This window comes from Drosophila yakuba, chromosome 2L (genome assembly GCF_016746365.2).
Source record: "Drosophila yakuba strain Tai18E2 chromosome 2L, Prin_Dyak_Tai18E2_2.1, whole genome shotgun sequence".
Classification (NCBI taxonomy): Eukaryota; Metazoa; Arthropoda; class Insecta; order Diptera; family Drosophilidae; genus Drosophila; species Drosophila yakuba.
Window position 1 is genome coordinate 26,923,222 of NC_052527.2, and position 17,109 is coordinate 26,940,330.

The 17,109-nt window shown below is 42.2% G+C and overlaps 1 protein-coding gene across 16 annotated transcripts in view; it reads left to right on the forward strand.

Annotated features, from left to right (window-relative positions):
• LOC26536134 (protein CEPU-1) overlaps positions 1 to 17,109 on the forward strand; it is a 427,226-nt gene that overhangs the window by 200,928 nt on the left and 209,189 nt on the right. For 15 of the 16 annotated variants that reach the window (XM_039370839.1, XM_039370842.1, XM_039370843.2 and 12 more), the window contains one exon: positions 16,183 to 16,276. The exons of the other annotated variant lie outside the window; for it this stretch is intronic. In XM_039370839.1, the coding sequence (XP_039226773.1) occupies positions 16,183 to 16,276 (94 nt within the window). The remainder of the gene's footprint in view (positions 1 to 16,182; positions 16,277 to 17,109) is intronic. 16 annotated transcript variants of the gene reach the window in all.

Here is a 17,109-nt window from a genome sequence, read left to right on the forward strand (position 1 = left end):
TAAAGAATCACCTGGATTTTCTGAATGCAATTGACGCTTTGATTTTCCACGGTTAATTACACCTACCGCTTCAGACATTACATCTTGGACACTTTTTGTCACTTTTGAAATGCGCTGCAATACATCACCTATGAAAATCGTGATTGCAAGATGTTTTATAGATTTCCGCAACTGAAATAATATGTGTTTCACATAATGAACCCCCTGTGCTTTTCTGCGAATAGCAACAACACCCAGCAGGGCGAGCGCGTTACCAGACTGTTCGCTTTTCTACGAATAACAACACAGCATCGTAGACGCCAATCCCCGATGGCGACAGGTGACAGCCTCACCACTGGGATAAGCCGCATCTGGCCAATCACAAGATCGGTCGAAAAAATTACAACGGTTACTGAAACTAATAAGAGAAATTTAAACATAAACGGCTCCCCAAATTCGATAACGACTATAGGCATATCAAAACGGACACGAATTGGACAATGGAACGTTAGAACTCTAAGAGAACCATCTAGGTTAGCACAGTTCGAGGCGGAGATGGAAAAACTCCACATTGCAATAGCTGGAATCAGCGAGATGAGGTGGGCTGGCAGTGGGGAAACAACAACATCAGATAGCAATCTAGTCCTACACAGTGGCAACAGCGACGGCAGCAGATATGGGGTGGGAATTTTCGTGTCCAAGCGCATAAAGAAGGCACTGGTTTCCTGGGAACCCATTTCTGATAGAATCATGACCGCCAGGTTCAGTTGTAGAGCTAGACTTATAAACATCATGCAATGCTATGCCCCGACGGAAGACGCAAATGACGACACCAAGAACGACTTCTATACTGCCCTTACAGCAACCCTCAACAAGCTACGGCAAGGTGACATTAACATCCTCATGGGTGACTTCAATGCAAAAATTGGCCCCAACAAAACCGGACTAAGATCTGTCATGGGCCAGCATGGAACTGGGAGTCGCAACGATAACGGAGAGAGATTAGTGGAACTCTGCCAGCTATTCCAACTGGTCATCGGCGGCACAATATTCCCACACAAAGATGTCCGCAAATACTCCTGGACATCTCCAAGTGGTCATACGCGCAACCAGATCGACCACATATGCATTAGCAGGAAATGGAGACACTCGCTACTGGACGTAGGCGAGCAGCCATAGACAGTGACCATGAGTTGTTCATTGGAGAACTTTTAATAAAGCTCAACCGCAACCACTCAAGGAACACTGGCAACAGTCCTTAGTGACTCTACTCTGAAGACGAGAATGACGTCCACGCTGCGAGAACAGCTGATCCCCCTAGAAGACCACCCATGGGAGCACACCTTCAGGCAACTAAGGACCACGGCGGAGGAAATACTCGGCCTGAAACAACGCGGAAGATCGGACTGGTTATTTGAAGGGACCTGGGACATTATTAGAAAGAGGAACCACCTGAAGCCTCTGGCGGACCAGCTCGCACAGTACCGTGAGGAGTATCACGGACTATGCAGAGCGGTGAAAAGGTCGGCCAGAAAGAACAAAAGAGCACAGCTGGATAGACTTGCAACAGACGCAGAACGAGCAGCCGGCGAGAACAACATGCGCTCGCTATACCAGCAGATTGCACGGTTCACAGGAACCCATCACAAACAGAACAAACCAGTCAGGGATCTAGTAGGTAACCTCTTATCCAATGATGACGCACAAATCCGAAGATGGTGCCAACACTTCATGGGAATTAGCCACACCACATCACCAAATGTGGCCATAGACTACAGGAGTGTTGTGCCGCCAAGTGGGAGTAGCAGGATACCCTCTGCACCCCCGAATGTAAGAGAAATCGTGAATGCAATAAAGAAGCTGAAGCACAAAAGGGCAGCTGGCGAAGACAACATACCAGGCGAATTGCTTCAAGTTGACACCCAACTGATGGCTGAAATATTGCATCCACATTTCTTACGCATATGGGAAGGGGAGACGGTGCCAGCCTCCTGGAAAAGCGGAATCATAATGAAACTTCCCAAAAAACGCGACCTTAGTGACTGCAACAACTGGAGAGGGAAAACACTGCTCAACACTAGCTATAAAATCCTAGCTACACTGCTGAACGAACGCCTCCAGGAAAAAATCGAGCCAACAATCCGAGACGAACAGGCAGGCATTAGACCACACTGGAATTGCGTAGATCAGGCAAACACACTACGCATAATTACCGAGCAAGCTGTGGAATGGAGAGCCCCGCTTTACCTTCTGTTCTTCGACTTCAAGAAGGCGTTCGACTCAGTTGAAAGGGCAGCAATATGGCGATCACTTGCAAGGAAAGGAGTACCTGCGAACCTCATCGATATCATCAAATCGATTTATGACGTTGCCAACTTGGCGGTACTGCTCAACGGAAAAACAAGTGAACCTTTCCAGACAAACACCGGAATTCAGCAAGGATGCCCTCTATTACCTCTACTCTTGAACATCGTGGTAGACGAGTTAATGAGCGAAGTATGCTCGTCCAAGCGCGGAATTACGTGGAGCCTCACCAGACACCTTGAGGACTTGGACTATGCAGACGACAACTGTCTTATCTCTCATAGACTCGGCGATATATAGAGGAAAATTGATGACCTCGTCAGGATAGCCAGCAGCGTCGGACTCGAGATAAATGTAGCAAAAACACAAGGTATGCGATTCAACCACTCCAACCAAGGAAACATGATGGGAACCCGAGTTCGTCAACAGTTTCCCATACCTTGGCACCATAATATCCAATAATGGTGGAGTGGATGATGATGTCTCGAGTCGCCTTGGCAAAGCCGGCTCAGCTTTTGGGAGACTATACCGCATTTGGTAAAAACAGAGAAATAAGCCGGCGAACAAAGCTCCGGATCTACAATGCGTGTGTGAAATCCATACTGCTATACGGAAGTGAGACATGGCTCGCAACGAAGAAAGTAACGCAAAAACTGCAGGTTTTCAGCAACAAATGCCTGAGAATCATATGTGGGATATTCTGGCCAAACAGAATAGTCCCTAAGCCCTAAGTTCCCGAGAGGAATAAGAAGGAAATAAAAAAAAAAGAAATACTTCCGAAAGAATTGAATGGTTTAACTATTCATTAGCAAAACAGGCAGAAACGGGGACTATTTGACATAATAGGTTCATCTTTTAAAATTCTTTTTGGCACACTTGATGAAAATGGTAGGGTACAAATTAATAAAAATAATAGATCTAATTACAGAATCTAAACTATAAGAATAACCGCAATAGTATTGACACACTCGTTTATGAACGTATGCAATTTATTGAACACATAGAAGACATATATGTCCAATTCTAGGCATGCAACTTTCACGTCTTAAGCTTTTTAATCCAAAATTACTGAATTACGACAAGTTAGAAAGCATTAACAACCAGAATATACTTTTCATTGACCACACAAATAAGGAATTATTACTAGTTTCACATATCAATATTAACCAAAAAACCATTAAAATAATTCCCTATCCTGACCATAATGGGTAACAGTTGGACTATTCAGATCAATAAACATATTTTGAAGATGAGAATAAAATTTATAATCAAGACAAAAAAGAATTTAACAATGAATGCATTAAAAATATAATTATGCGTATGAATCCAATTTGTAATTTTATACCAACTTCCTAAAAATATAATACTTACATGGAATTTAACTGAAACCACATTCTCATAAAATTATCAAGAATTAAATGGGGATAACAAAATAAATGGAAGCAAAATTATAAGAATAAAACAATGTAATGTTAAGATCGGAATTGTTATTTAGAGCGAAATTTCTTTAAGTCCAGAATTTTATTTAACTACATTGTATAATATTTACCAATTAATGTCATTAAGATAACATAATGACGTTTTAAAATTAATTTCAGAAAATAATTCCACGTTCTATATTACAATAAAAATTTTAATTATTTTTATGATCATTTTTCTTGCTCACTAATTCCAGTAACATTCTTATATTTAAAGCTTAGAAAACAAAAAAAAAATAATCAAGAAACCCAAGAAAAAAAAATAATCTAGAACCACAAAGAAAACCGGCACAAAACCAGTTGCCTGCATTGTACACTGTAATTCCAGCACAAGCATATGCAACCGTTTGAAGGGGAGGATAGTGACATATTCACATAACTTGTACTATCCGAATACATAAGAATATGCTGAGTATACGCAATGTAATCAATCCATATCCGGAGCAAGCGATGCCGCTCTCCCCAAGCGGCACTCTAAATCTTCAATAATAGTATACAATCAATATTCCAAGCGGGCGATCTCGCTCCCAAAAATAATGTAAACGAATGGGCAGCACAAAAAAGATTTTTGTCACCAAAATTTAGTGTTAAGCTGAGATGAGAAGTTTTTTTTATTCATAGCGTTGTCTCTAGTTAACTGACGGGACATTAGTTCGACTCATAAAACTCATAAAACACAAACATTTCACTATATATTCTATTTGTATTTATATATGTATAGAATAGAATAGAATATCTATTTATATTCTATATATATTCTATATGTTTTCTATACATATTATATAAATTAGCGGAGTCCGTTTGATCGTGGGAATTTCATGAACCACTAGTAAGCATAAGTATTTTGACAAAAGTAATATAAATGTGTAAGTAATATAAACTTAAAAATTAACAAACGTAAATTTTTTTATTGAAACTTAAAAAGATATAAACCACTTAATGATGATTTTTTGTTTCGTCATAAGTATTTTGACAGGCCTTTAATACAATGAAAATGAAGCTGGATTAGCTCCTTATTGAAACAATTAATAACATTTATATTCTCCTTTGGCATCAATAACTTTTTTGAGGCGGTCCCTTACTGAATCCACCAAATTGTGAAGGATCTCTGGTGTTATCTCTTTCCAAAGGGAAGTCAGCTCAGAAATCGTCTCCTCTCCAGTTTTATGTAACAAAACTGTTCTTTTGCGTTTCAAAAGAGACCAGATGTTTTCAATAATATTCAAATCTGGACTTTGAGGTGCCCAGTCCAAGACGGTAACGCCAACATCCTCTAGGAACTTTGTTATCATTCTGAACAAAAAATTAGTTGTCTGCGTGCATTCTTAACAGTAGAAAGAGAATGCAAAGGGTAAACCGTATAAAAATTGGCATTCTGTCTGCTAAATATTGATTCGCTGCTAACGGTATCAAGCACAGGCTAGGTTTAAAAGAAACAGACAATTTTGTCAAAATATTTATGCCCTCTAGTGTATAAAAGGTAAAAGATTGAGGTCAAGCATGCTGGTTCCAGATACGTAGACGCAGCGTAAGTCTGTTACCCCATTCTAACGCCCCTAAACAGTCCAAAACTGCCACCCACCCTTTTGAAGCATGTTTTGATATTTTGTAAGTTTTGTATAAGTCTTGCCACACCCACTTTAAAACATTTTAAAATTTATTTTTATACCCGTTACTCGTAGAGTAAAAGAGTATACTAGATTCGTTGAAAAGAATGTAACAGGCAGAACGAAGCGTTTCCGACGTTATAAAGTATATATATTTTTGATCAGGATCAATAGCCGAGTCGATCTGGCGATGTCCGTCTGTCCGTCCGTCTGTCCGCATGAACGTCGAGATCTCAGGAACTACAAAAGCTAGAAAGTTGAGATTAAGCATAAAGACTTCAGGGACATAGACGCAGCGCAAGTTTGTCGATTCAAGCAAAAAATGATTTGCAAAAAAACTTTTCGCCCACTCTAACGCCCACAACCCGAAAGCTTCCACGCCCACACTTTTGAAAAATGATATTTTGATATGATATGATATATATATGAGATATATTTGACATTTTTTCAAATTTGTATTAATCCTGTAAATTTCTATCGATTTGCTAAAAACTTTTTGCACGCCCACTCTAACGCCCACAAACCGCCCAAAACTGCCACGCCCACACTTTTGAAAAATAATTTGATATTTTTTCATTTTTGTCTTGGTTTTGTAAATTTCTATCGATTTGCAAAATACGTTTGCCACGCCCACTCTAACGCCCACAAAACGCCCAAAACAGCAACGCCTACACTTTTGAAAAATGTTTCGATATTTTTTCATTTTTGTATTGCTTATCACATGCAGAAACTGGGTGGGTCATTCTATTTTAACTATTGCAATTGTATACGATTGTAATTTTCTAATTCTGCAGCACTCAGGCTTGTCTTACGATCTTTCCGTGCAACGCCGACGAACTTGCTGTACGAAAACCAAAATACCAACAATACACCAATATCCAAATACCTAAAACCAAAAGCAAGAATGAAACATTTAAACATTAGATCGAGTAATAGAAACATGTCAACTCCGCATCATAGCTTACAACCCAATGAAACTCATGCAACAAAACCAACATGGAAACTTCCCGAAAATATAATTAACACATCTCTATACATCTTCCAAAAAGACAACACTCCACTTGAAATATTTTAAAAACTTTTTATAAAACATAAGAAACCTTCAAAAACACACATTTATCAACACAGACGTATCCAAACAAAACTCAAACATATGATTCGCCATCACCACGAAAACTGAACCTCTGCACTACCCTACCCTACCACCCTACTCATCCATTCTAACAGCAAAAACAATCGCAATCCAGGAAGTTATTAAAATCGTTAATAATAGGAAAGAAAAGTTTGTAATTTGCTCCGTTTACCTGGCTGCGATTGAAGCTGCCGCAACATATTAAACAACAACAAATAGCCAACACAAATCAGGTCACAATTAGAACGCAAAGACTAAAAGTTCAAGCTTAAACTAGAGCTGCGCTTCCGCTTTACTTCGTTGAAGCGCGCTCGGGAGATCGACGGCGACCGACCGCTGAGTTTGGAGCGTGCGAGCTCGGATGAGAGCGAAAGCGTAAGTGCGGAAAAGAGGGGCAAGCGCCCCCTTGCAATCACCCGGGCTGCTACAGGTTCCTTGATAAGGCTGATGGCAGGCTCCGAACGCGACCCATTCGAAAACGGTGCTCTGGGCCACCGGCAGTCCGTCCTGCATATTCAGGAAGCATGGCTGCATCACTCGCAGCTCCCAGGACCACGGAGATCGTAGCGGGTAGATAGAAACGCTCGTCGGCCAAGGTAATGTCCCTCCCGAACTGGAGTGCGAATGCGCACGTGGGACTCGACACTGAATACCAGATCGAACCGGACGCTGCTGTCAAATTTGGAGCTTACGGTGGCCGAGCAAATCTGCTTATCCCCAACTCTTGGCAGTTGGCAGTCTGAACGCTGTCGACAGTGACGCGTCAATGAAGCTCGTAGGCGTGCAACGGTCGATGAGTGCCGCCGTGACGAATACTTGAGTCACGGTATTAATCCGCACCTGAGCAGTCGGTAGCAGGTTGACGCTGTGTCGTTGCAACAGGGACGTCAACGACGAAGCGGTGGCCGCGCTTGGCGGTCTACCCGGACGGGAGGGCCGAGGAGCGGCTAAAAGACGTCGGTCAGCGCCGGGCGATTGCCAACAAGCGTCTGAAAAACGCCGTGGAACGGGAGCCAAGAAGCGGCTGGGGACCACCATGGAGTGGCGGACGAGGGGCAAAAGAACTACGGATTGGACTAACTGCAAAACAGCACAGTGAAGGGGAATGTTGGAGTGGACAGAGTACTGGTTATTGAAGGCAGCCGGCTGCTTCCATCGGAAGAAGGACGACCTTTGCTATGGGACGTTTGATGAGCCCCCGTGCAATGCGGATGTCGACCACACGGACATGGCCATCGGATCCTGGAAACACCGCGTCGATTCGGCCTAATCGCTACTCATTGGACGGAATGTTATCTTCCTTGACAACCACCATATCCCCGACACAGAGGTCTCTAGTAGGGACTCGCCACTTGTTTCGATTATGAAGTTCTTTAAGGTACTCTTCCTTCCATCGCAGACGAAATTGCTGAAGGAGAGCCTTCAGGTGTTGTCAGCAGTTTATGGTGGACGTTGTATTTCCCTTTATCTCGGGATCAACCGTTGCAAGAAGGGGCTCTCCAACAAAAAAGTGTCAAGACGTAAGTGCCAACAAGTCCGCGGGGCCTTCGGACATTGGCGCAGGCGGAAGCGAATTCAAGCACGCTTCGATCCTAGCCAAAAGCGTGGACAGCATGGCCGTAGACTTGTAGAACAGAGTCTTGAAACTCCTGAGGCCGGCCTCAGGAATGAATTCCCAAAGCAGCTGCTGGTGACTATAGGCACCCGTCACAGCACTGGCCGCTTTTGGCTTAAACAGCCAATCTCATGGATGAAATGCCTGCGTTGTGTGACGGAAATTAGAAGACGCTACGAAATCTCGTAGCGGCCGACGAAATCTCAGTAGACGTCAAGTGGTTCTCAAACGATCTTGATCTTTCGCACGCGCTGGATAAAGTGACGAGCGTAAGCGAGGATTCGCAACGCCTGTCGAGGGTGGAAAAACGCTCAAGAATATCTTCCGAGGGGGCCTTCGCAACATGGACCTTGACTGCTCGCTTCTCCAGTTCCGTCTCGGGGGGGTCATTGCCTTGAGTGGGCCACTCGCAACGAGGCCCTTGCAACCAGGCAGGACCTTGCCACCACAGCCGACTGTCCGCGAGGCCTTGAAGCCCTACCCCCGGCTAGGGAGATCAGCCGGATTATGCACGAAGCGGACATGTGCCCATTCTCGACCTCCGTGAACTGCGTGATCCTTGAGACCCGATTAGCCACGAATGTTGTCCAATGACATGCCGGCCTGTGCAACCAGGCAAGAACAATAGTTGAATTCGCCCAACAATAGAGGGCGGACGCAGGCCCAGGCATCTTTGGAAGAATCGCGTTGGCCATCTCGGACAATAGAACGGCTCCGCACAACTCCAGCCGCGGGAGCGGCTACTGGGGCCACCCGTGTCCTTGCCGTTAGCAAGTTCACCGCTACCGTGGACCCGACCTCAACTCGGACATAAATGGCGGCGCCATACGCCTTTTGCGAACCGTCACAAAACCCATGATGTTCTACTTTCAAGTGTGTTCGGAATGCGACCCAGCGGGGAATGCGGATCTAATCGAGCGCCGAGTAATTTTCCCGGAAGTCAACCCATCTCTTGCAGAAATTTTGAGGGAGGATATCGTCCCAGCCTAGATCCTGAAGCCAAATGTCCTGCATAAACATCTTTGCTCGGACAATGAAGGGGCTAGCCAGCCGGCTGGATTGAATAGCTTGGCAATTTGGGAAAGGACTTGACGCTTTGAGAACGACGACCCCCAGGTCAATTCTGGAGAAGTGAAGAAAAACTAATCAGACGTCGCCTTCCACCGCACGCCGAGAGTCTTGGCCGTGCTCTCTGCGTCGATTTCGAGAAAATCAGCGCGAAAATCATGGTAGGTCTGGATGTCTGCCAAAACCGCCTTGCAATTGGTCGTCCCCTTTTTAAGTGAGAACCCCACTGAACACAGGGCCCCTGGAGCTCTCGGATGGTTGATTGCGCCTCTGTTTGAGTCTGCCCCAGCGAGAACGTCGTCGACATACATGAAATGTCGGATAATCTGACTCACCTGCGGATACCTCGACTCTTCGTCTTCGGCGAGCTGTTGAAGGACCCGTATCGCCAGGAATGGAGCACAATTGATCCCGAAGGTGACCGCCTTTAATTCGTAGTCGCGGATTTCCCCATTGGAATTGCGAAACAGAATGCGATGGAGAGGAGTATGCTTGGGGTCTACCCAAATCTGCCGATACATCTTCTCGATGTCGGCATTAAAGACGAACTTAAAGTATCGCCACTTTATGGTTTGAATAATTAGGTCGGACTGTAAGACCGAGCCCGCTTAAAGGATGTCATTCAGACTGGTCACGTTTGCGGAAGGGCTAGAAGCATGGTAAACTACCCGCACTTGTGTGGCTGTACTTTCGGGGTTGAGAACGGCATGATGTGGAAGATAGTACGTTGCGGAACTGCTCCGGTATCAAGGTATCTTTGGACCACAGCGTTATACTGGGCTTTGAGGAGGGCATCCCTTCTCAGCCGCTGATCGTTGCGGAGGAACTGAGCCAGAATAAGGGATCGTGAAGATGCTAGCTCGGAAACCTTATGCTCGTGGTAGCGCAAGGGGAACGTCACAACATACTTGCCAAAATGGTCCTTTCTGGTGGTTTTTACGAAATTGAGTTTGCAAAACGAATCAGACTCGGAGAGGGTCTGTGTGGGCACTTCCTCCACCTCCCAGAATTTGGTTAGGAGCTGGTCCAGCAAATCCCTGACCTGGGCAACGGGTGCCTTGGAAGAAGCTGCCAGACGGTCACACTAAGGCTCTTGGCGCGACAAGCTTGTCGTCGCCGAAAGAAGGGACGAATTACGTGAATGGGATGCGGCCACTGAAGCCGGTTGAAAAAATTGGGTTATTTTAGAACGGCAGAAAGAGCCATTTAAAGGTCCAGAAAACGCATGCTCGCAAATAACTTGACTCCAACAAACCAACGGGCAAAAAATACTTGCCGGTCGATTGTCATACTACCACTTTGTTTCGCGCCCGTCCGGCGGCGAATGACGATGACTCGACCTGTGTGGCACACTAATAAATGTGCCGGATCCGAAACTGGCGAAACTTGCGCGGGCTCGGGACGCCACCGCAGAAAATTTGGTCAGAAAACTTCAACGGCCGACTGCTGCTGAGGGCGGATGATGCATAATGCGGAATGGACAACAGAATTGGGAACGGGATTGTAGGCAAGAAGATCCGAGATCCCGATGTCGTCGGCCATGAATATGTGGATATAAATATTAATATTTCGCTGCTCGGACGTTGAGCTTTCTTATATTATGTTGGGTTAGAAAACAAATGTTGATCTTGTTCCGTAATCCGAAAATAATTAATTAATAAATCAGAAAATATTAATCGCAAAAGATCACTTTTTTTCCAACTTAATAATTGCGTTTCCGGAACGGTGAAATTAAAACCTTGGCTGTCATGCCGTCGGCAAGCAGTGTACGAGTAAGGGACGCAAGAGCGAGGAAGAACAAACAAGACCGCGTCCTCTGCAGCGCACTATGGGGAATTTTACCTGTTTTTTTGGCATAAATGTGTTTTTTAAAGTGTTTCAAATTTTGAAATTTTTTTTTTAACATATTAAGAATTGATCAAAGATTTATAATCTGTAACGCAAATGTTAAATTAACAGTCCACTGTTAAAATTAACAGCTGTAAAGTCAGCTGTTGTAAACAAAAAGCACATGCCATCTGCGAGCTTCTTTTTTTAGTGCTTACTAAAATTAATATTTCTTGAACCACAAGGCCTAAACCCATCAAATTTGAAATGAATACTCAACCTTCAGGTGTGTACTATGTGTTTTTACTAATATGTTGCTTATTGTGTTCGTGTAAACTTAACAATTTGTGTATTTAGCAAGTGATGTCTTCGTCCAACTTTTAAAATAAAATTTCAACTTTGAATAGAGTTTCAAAAAATTGTTGAAATTTGTTTAGTAAGTGTGTTAGTCCATGTTGTAGAGTGATTAATTCTCTATTTAAAACATATTGGTTTCATTAGCGAATTTTTGCGACTTTTCGCGAAAATTAAATTTTTAGGTAGCAACCTCTCAATTGGCAATGCGGCCCTCTTAGAAGTGTGGCGCACCCAATGGGTAGCTCGTGAAAAACTTAATGCTATATTCAAATTTATTTGTTTGCATATCGACGAATGCATTTTGGAAATGAATAAAAGTCACATAAAAGCTGGATAAATTTCTAGCAAAACACTCGGCATGGACGGAAGGCAATCTATGCTTGAACTTACTTGGAAGTTTAAGCAAAGTTGAGCGTGAAAGACATCAAGCTGGTCGTCCAAAAATAACATTCGGGTTGAAAGGACCAAGACGGCAGAGAAAGCAAGCAACCAACCTCTCAAGACTCCAAAAACATAACCACGCATTATTGTTGCAAGCGTCGAGTATAGCTGCACGGAAGAATGGGCTCAACGATCTGGCTGCAGTACTCAAAATACTGGCCTTTAACCCAGCTAAAGCCAAGATAATTAGGAAGTGGATCAGCAAGCCCGTACAACATCCGGTGCGCTCTACCGCTGAAGAGGCTCTGGCCCTAATTCTGGATCATGGACTCACAAAGGACCAGTACTGTGCGATTCAGGAGGACGCAAAAAACAGAAAGGCAGCAATTTATCCTAACTATAAGGCAGTGGCTGAAAAAAAAAAATTCTGTCGTCCAGTCAATATTCAAATTACAGATACCGTAGCGAAGGTAAGCCTACAAGATCTTTTAGATCATACAGTAGCACGAATTGCCAGTTATCAAGAGGAGGCTGTTACAATGGCGATGACAAATCAGCAATCAAACTTCTTATCCACTGAGTTGATATTAAGTTACGGTTTTGATGGAAGCACGGGACAATCAAAATACAACCAGGCGTACACTGATTCCCAGTCAGATGAAGACGAGTCATCTCTTTTTGCAACGACAGTAACGCCTCTGCGCCTTGTAGATTCGTCAGGCAACGTGTTGTGGAACAATCGTACCCCACAAAGCATACGATATTGTCGGCCTCTGAAACTCGAGTTTCTGAAGGATTCAAAAAGTGTAATTATTAGAGAAAATTGGCTAGTACAAGAGGAAATCAAAAATTCAAAATCCTGTAAAGTAATCCTGAATAATAACAAAATCCTGTACGTTAAGTTTAATTTGTACTTGACAGTTATTGACTGAAAAGTGCTTAACGCCCTAACAAATACAAACTCATTCCAGGCTTGCCCCATTTGCAATGCGACTCCAAAAGATTTTTTTTGCAACAAAAATTTTAAGAGCCTTAAGTTCGTACCGATTTTGGACAACCTAAAACATGGTGTAAGTCCACTACATTGCTGGATTCGATTTTTTGAATTTGTACTTCATGCTGGGTATAAAATTGGTGTAAAGAAATGGAGGATAGCGAGTGCTGTCGACAAAAGCATGGTTTCAGAAAGAAAAAAGGAGATACAGCAATCATTTTGGAAAAAGCTATCGCTAAGGGTTGACCAACCTAAACAAGGAGGATTTGGAAGCACCAATGTTGGTAATACTGCTCGCCGAGCCTTCAACAACTTCGAAGTCTTCTCCGATATAACTGGCGTTGACATCCAAATCATTTTAAACATGAGGACAATTTTAATTTGCCTGTCTTGTCAATTGCCAATAGACCTGAACAAGTACGAACAACTGTGCCATAAGACCGGAGAACTAATTATTGATCGGCTTCCCTGGCTTCCAATGACAGCGACCGTTCACAAGATTCTCGTTCACTCAAAACAGATTCTTGAAAACACAGTTCTTCCAGTCGGCTATTTTGGCGAAGAGGCTGCAGAAGCCAGAAATAAAATTTACAAGTCCGACAGACTTCATCATGCCAGAAAGCACAGTCGAATTTCCAACTTTACAGGTGTGTTTCACAGAGGATTGGAAACTTCGGACCCCATTATATCATCAATAAATTTAGGCAGGCGCACTAAAAAACATAGGCGACTTCCTCTTCCGCGAGAAGTCATTGAATTGTTGTCGTGCGAGTTTGAACATGCAGACGAATGTTTGGATGATCCTCATATTGGAGAGGAATATGAAAATGACTTATTATTTAACATTGAAATAGATGCTGAAGAATATATTGATTAAAAAAAAAAAATTTTTTTTTTGTGGGTGGGAGGGGGGTTGGGGGTGGTCACCCACTTTTCCAAAATAATTTTAAAGGTGTGTATAAGACTAGTAAAAAAAATGATCATCGTATCTCAAATAGTTTGCGAGATATTAATTTATGCCAAAAAAACAGGTCGAATTCCCCATAGTGCAGCGGTTAAATCGATACTTTGGACAAAAAAATCAATCGTGGTCCCGCCCTTATGGATTTGTTATAATGTTTGTTGTTTTTGTCCCGCTTTTAATGTGTATTTATATTAATTTCGTAGCGGAGGTTCCTGGAATATGGCAGATAATATACGTATATGGAATATATGGGCATGCATGCATATGTAAGGGCACAGTGAAGCGTTGAGAAGTGGACTGTATTTGGTCTGTAAAAGGACAGAAAAATTATGTGACGAAAAAATGACACACACCAAGGTGATAAAAAAAATATCCCAACCACGGCGGATATTCCGGCGAAATAGGAAATTCCCGAAAACAGTGCACACCAGTTACGCCGACATATAATTGTGTACATATGTATGTACATAGAGAATGGCGGCGCGAAGCGGAGACGAATTGAATAGAAAAATGTCGATCGATGAGGTGAACAGAATTTCTCACCTGCCGTTGTGTCAGGAAAACTCACGGATGTGGAATTAACACGGAAAATAGTCTTACAGCAGTGCGACCGAAATTGAATGTTAAGAGCTCTGCTGAATACCGGCAGTGAGAAAATTGAAGAAGCCTCGGACTTATCTTGGCGGAACAAATGGCTGGGTACTGCTGGCAGAAGGGAAGAAAATCCTTATCTAGCTTCGAAGGACCAATGTTTTGATGGCGATCGTCCTCCAAAAATAGGCTGTTGGAAAATAGATAAATACTCACGGCGCAGAGCAAATTCCGAATAACACCACCCAGGGGTCGAAAAGGAAGAACGAAGAAGCGGGGGCGTCGTGTAAAATAGTTCTGCTTTATTCAGCTGCATACATGAGACTAAAAGTTCAAGCTATAAAACCATATAAGCTATAAAACTATAGCGGCGCTCCCACCCGCTTTACTACGCTAAAGCGCGCGAGCTCGGATAAGAGCGAAAGCGTAAGTACGGAAAAGAGGGGCAAGCGCGGACGAAACCGAAAGCTCTGTGCGCACAGGCGATACAGTGGCCCCTCACATTAACACTATTAAAATAGCATAAAAGACAAACAAACTCGTAAAATAACAATTACAAAAAGAAAACAGAACCTTAATAAAGAAATTCAACATATGGTACAAAACCATTAACACAAACAACACCCACGCAACAAACTTTACTAACATAATTCAAGAAGAGCCCAGTTGAAGCGGCTAAATCAAATACATACAACTACTCTCTCAAACGTTACACAAAAACCCCTTCTTATTCCCAACACCACACCTGTATCCGCCATCCCGTAACCACCATTAGCATGGATCACAGCCTGGAAACATGCCCAACTGTCACAGAAGAAGCTCAACAGTTGCTGAGTAATCAAAAAAATACCGACCACCTTAAAGTTCCCAAAACACAGAGAATTGCAACCATAATTAAACTCCTTAAAAAATAACCTATACATATTATTTTAAGTTTATCAAAAAAAAACCATTAATCTAGATCAAACATTGTATATAAATATAGATTTACATCGTCGATAGCCTCGTAGCTAAATAAAGAAAAATAAATTTGCCAACTAGTTTCTTGAAATTAGTATTTTGTTCACAAAGTAAACTGAAAGAGATGACAAAAAAAAGCCCGAAACTAAAAGAGAATGCAATAGTCGAATTCCGCGACTATTCGATATCCCTTACTTAGCCAGTGAAAGTGCGGGAAATGAAAATTCCCTGTTACATACATTTCAACGAATCTACGAGTGACGGGTATAATAAGTAATACATAAAGGGGCAAACTAAACAAAATGAATTCCTAACTTTTAACCTCATAAGTTAACCAACTCTACAAATGTGAAACCTAATACGGTATCGAAAGGCTTAGAAAATGTATATCGCAACATTGTTACTTTAAGGAACATATCTAAGTTATCAATGCCCGAAAGAGTAGTAGTACTGTGAAAGAAATGAAATTAAGTAAGTCTTCTTATAAGGGAATGCACCTGTCTCGAATACTATTTTAAAAATATGAATATATGAATAAAAAAAATATTTAAAATTTCCCTGGCGGTAATGTAACAAAGAAAACCGCGCGTTTTCGTCATAGGCTAGGATAGTAACTAAAAGATCTAAAAAGAATGAGCATGCAGATTCTAGTAAAGCCCTAGCTGTGTAAGTTCTAACTGTTACGCATACACTGTTTAAATTTTTATATTTTCTTTGTCGTTTAACTTTTTCTAGCTGAGATGCTGTAAGCACATAGTACATTTATTTAATTTAGTCCGAAATTTGTCTGTCTAAATTTCAAAGCAATCTTCTTTATTATTAGGAATATATGTAAGTTTATATATCCAAATTACCATCAGCATTTTTAAGCAAAATTTTTATTTCTATAATTCTACATAATAATTAAAAATTTGTACATTTCAAGATCAAGTTTTCTCAACTAAGAGATTCGGGAATCTACGAATGTCAAGTATCCACAACACCACCAGTGGGATATACCATGGTATTTTCAGTTGTTGGTAAGTCCACCTCCTCCTAGTAAGCGGATATTATCAAACAAAGCATATGCCTTAAAATAAAAAATAATCTATCTTACCAAGAGTTCCATGCTGATACGTACTTCTGTCCTAAAGTGCAGACTGCCCTCTTGCGGTACATTTTCTGATTTTGTCTTTTGGTACAGTGGTCAAAACCCAATTAAACATGGAAACCAATGTTGTCTGCTTCCATAACAAATGCCGTCAGGTAATAAAGCCTGAGCAGTCAAAAATGACTTGTTGGCTATGTGATATAATGGTGCACACTAAGTGCGCTGGTTTTAACGGCCGAACAAGTGAAGACCTAGCTAAAGGACCAAATCTAAAATACTGTTACAGGACTCCACAGCTGATCAGTTGACGATCGCAGCAAACCCTCAAATGTTGCTCAGATCGGCAGCTAAAAAAGATTCGGTGCAATCCGACCAATCGGTTGTGGAGGGAGTCCAGCCTGGGATTGCTACAGATTCCACAAACAAACACAACCTGCAGTCCTAAAACCCCTCTCGGTGGTTCCACTAAAGAAACAAATTTTTGTTTCTCGGCTTTCCCCTGATCAAACATCATCTGATGTACTGTCTTATATACAAGCCAAAACAAAAGCCGACAACATAAAAGTGGAAAAATTTAACTTTTCTTATGCTAGGGACATCTCATCTTTCAAGATAACTGTCCCAAATGAGCTATTCTCAACCATATGTTCTGGTGATTTTTGGCCGGAAAGTATGATTGTGAATGAGTTTGAAGCTAAGATTAAAAATAGAAAAAAAGGGCCCGTGGGAATTAAACTTCCCACAAGTGGCAAGATCACTGCC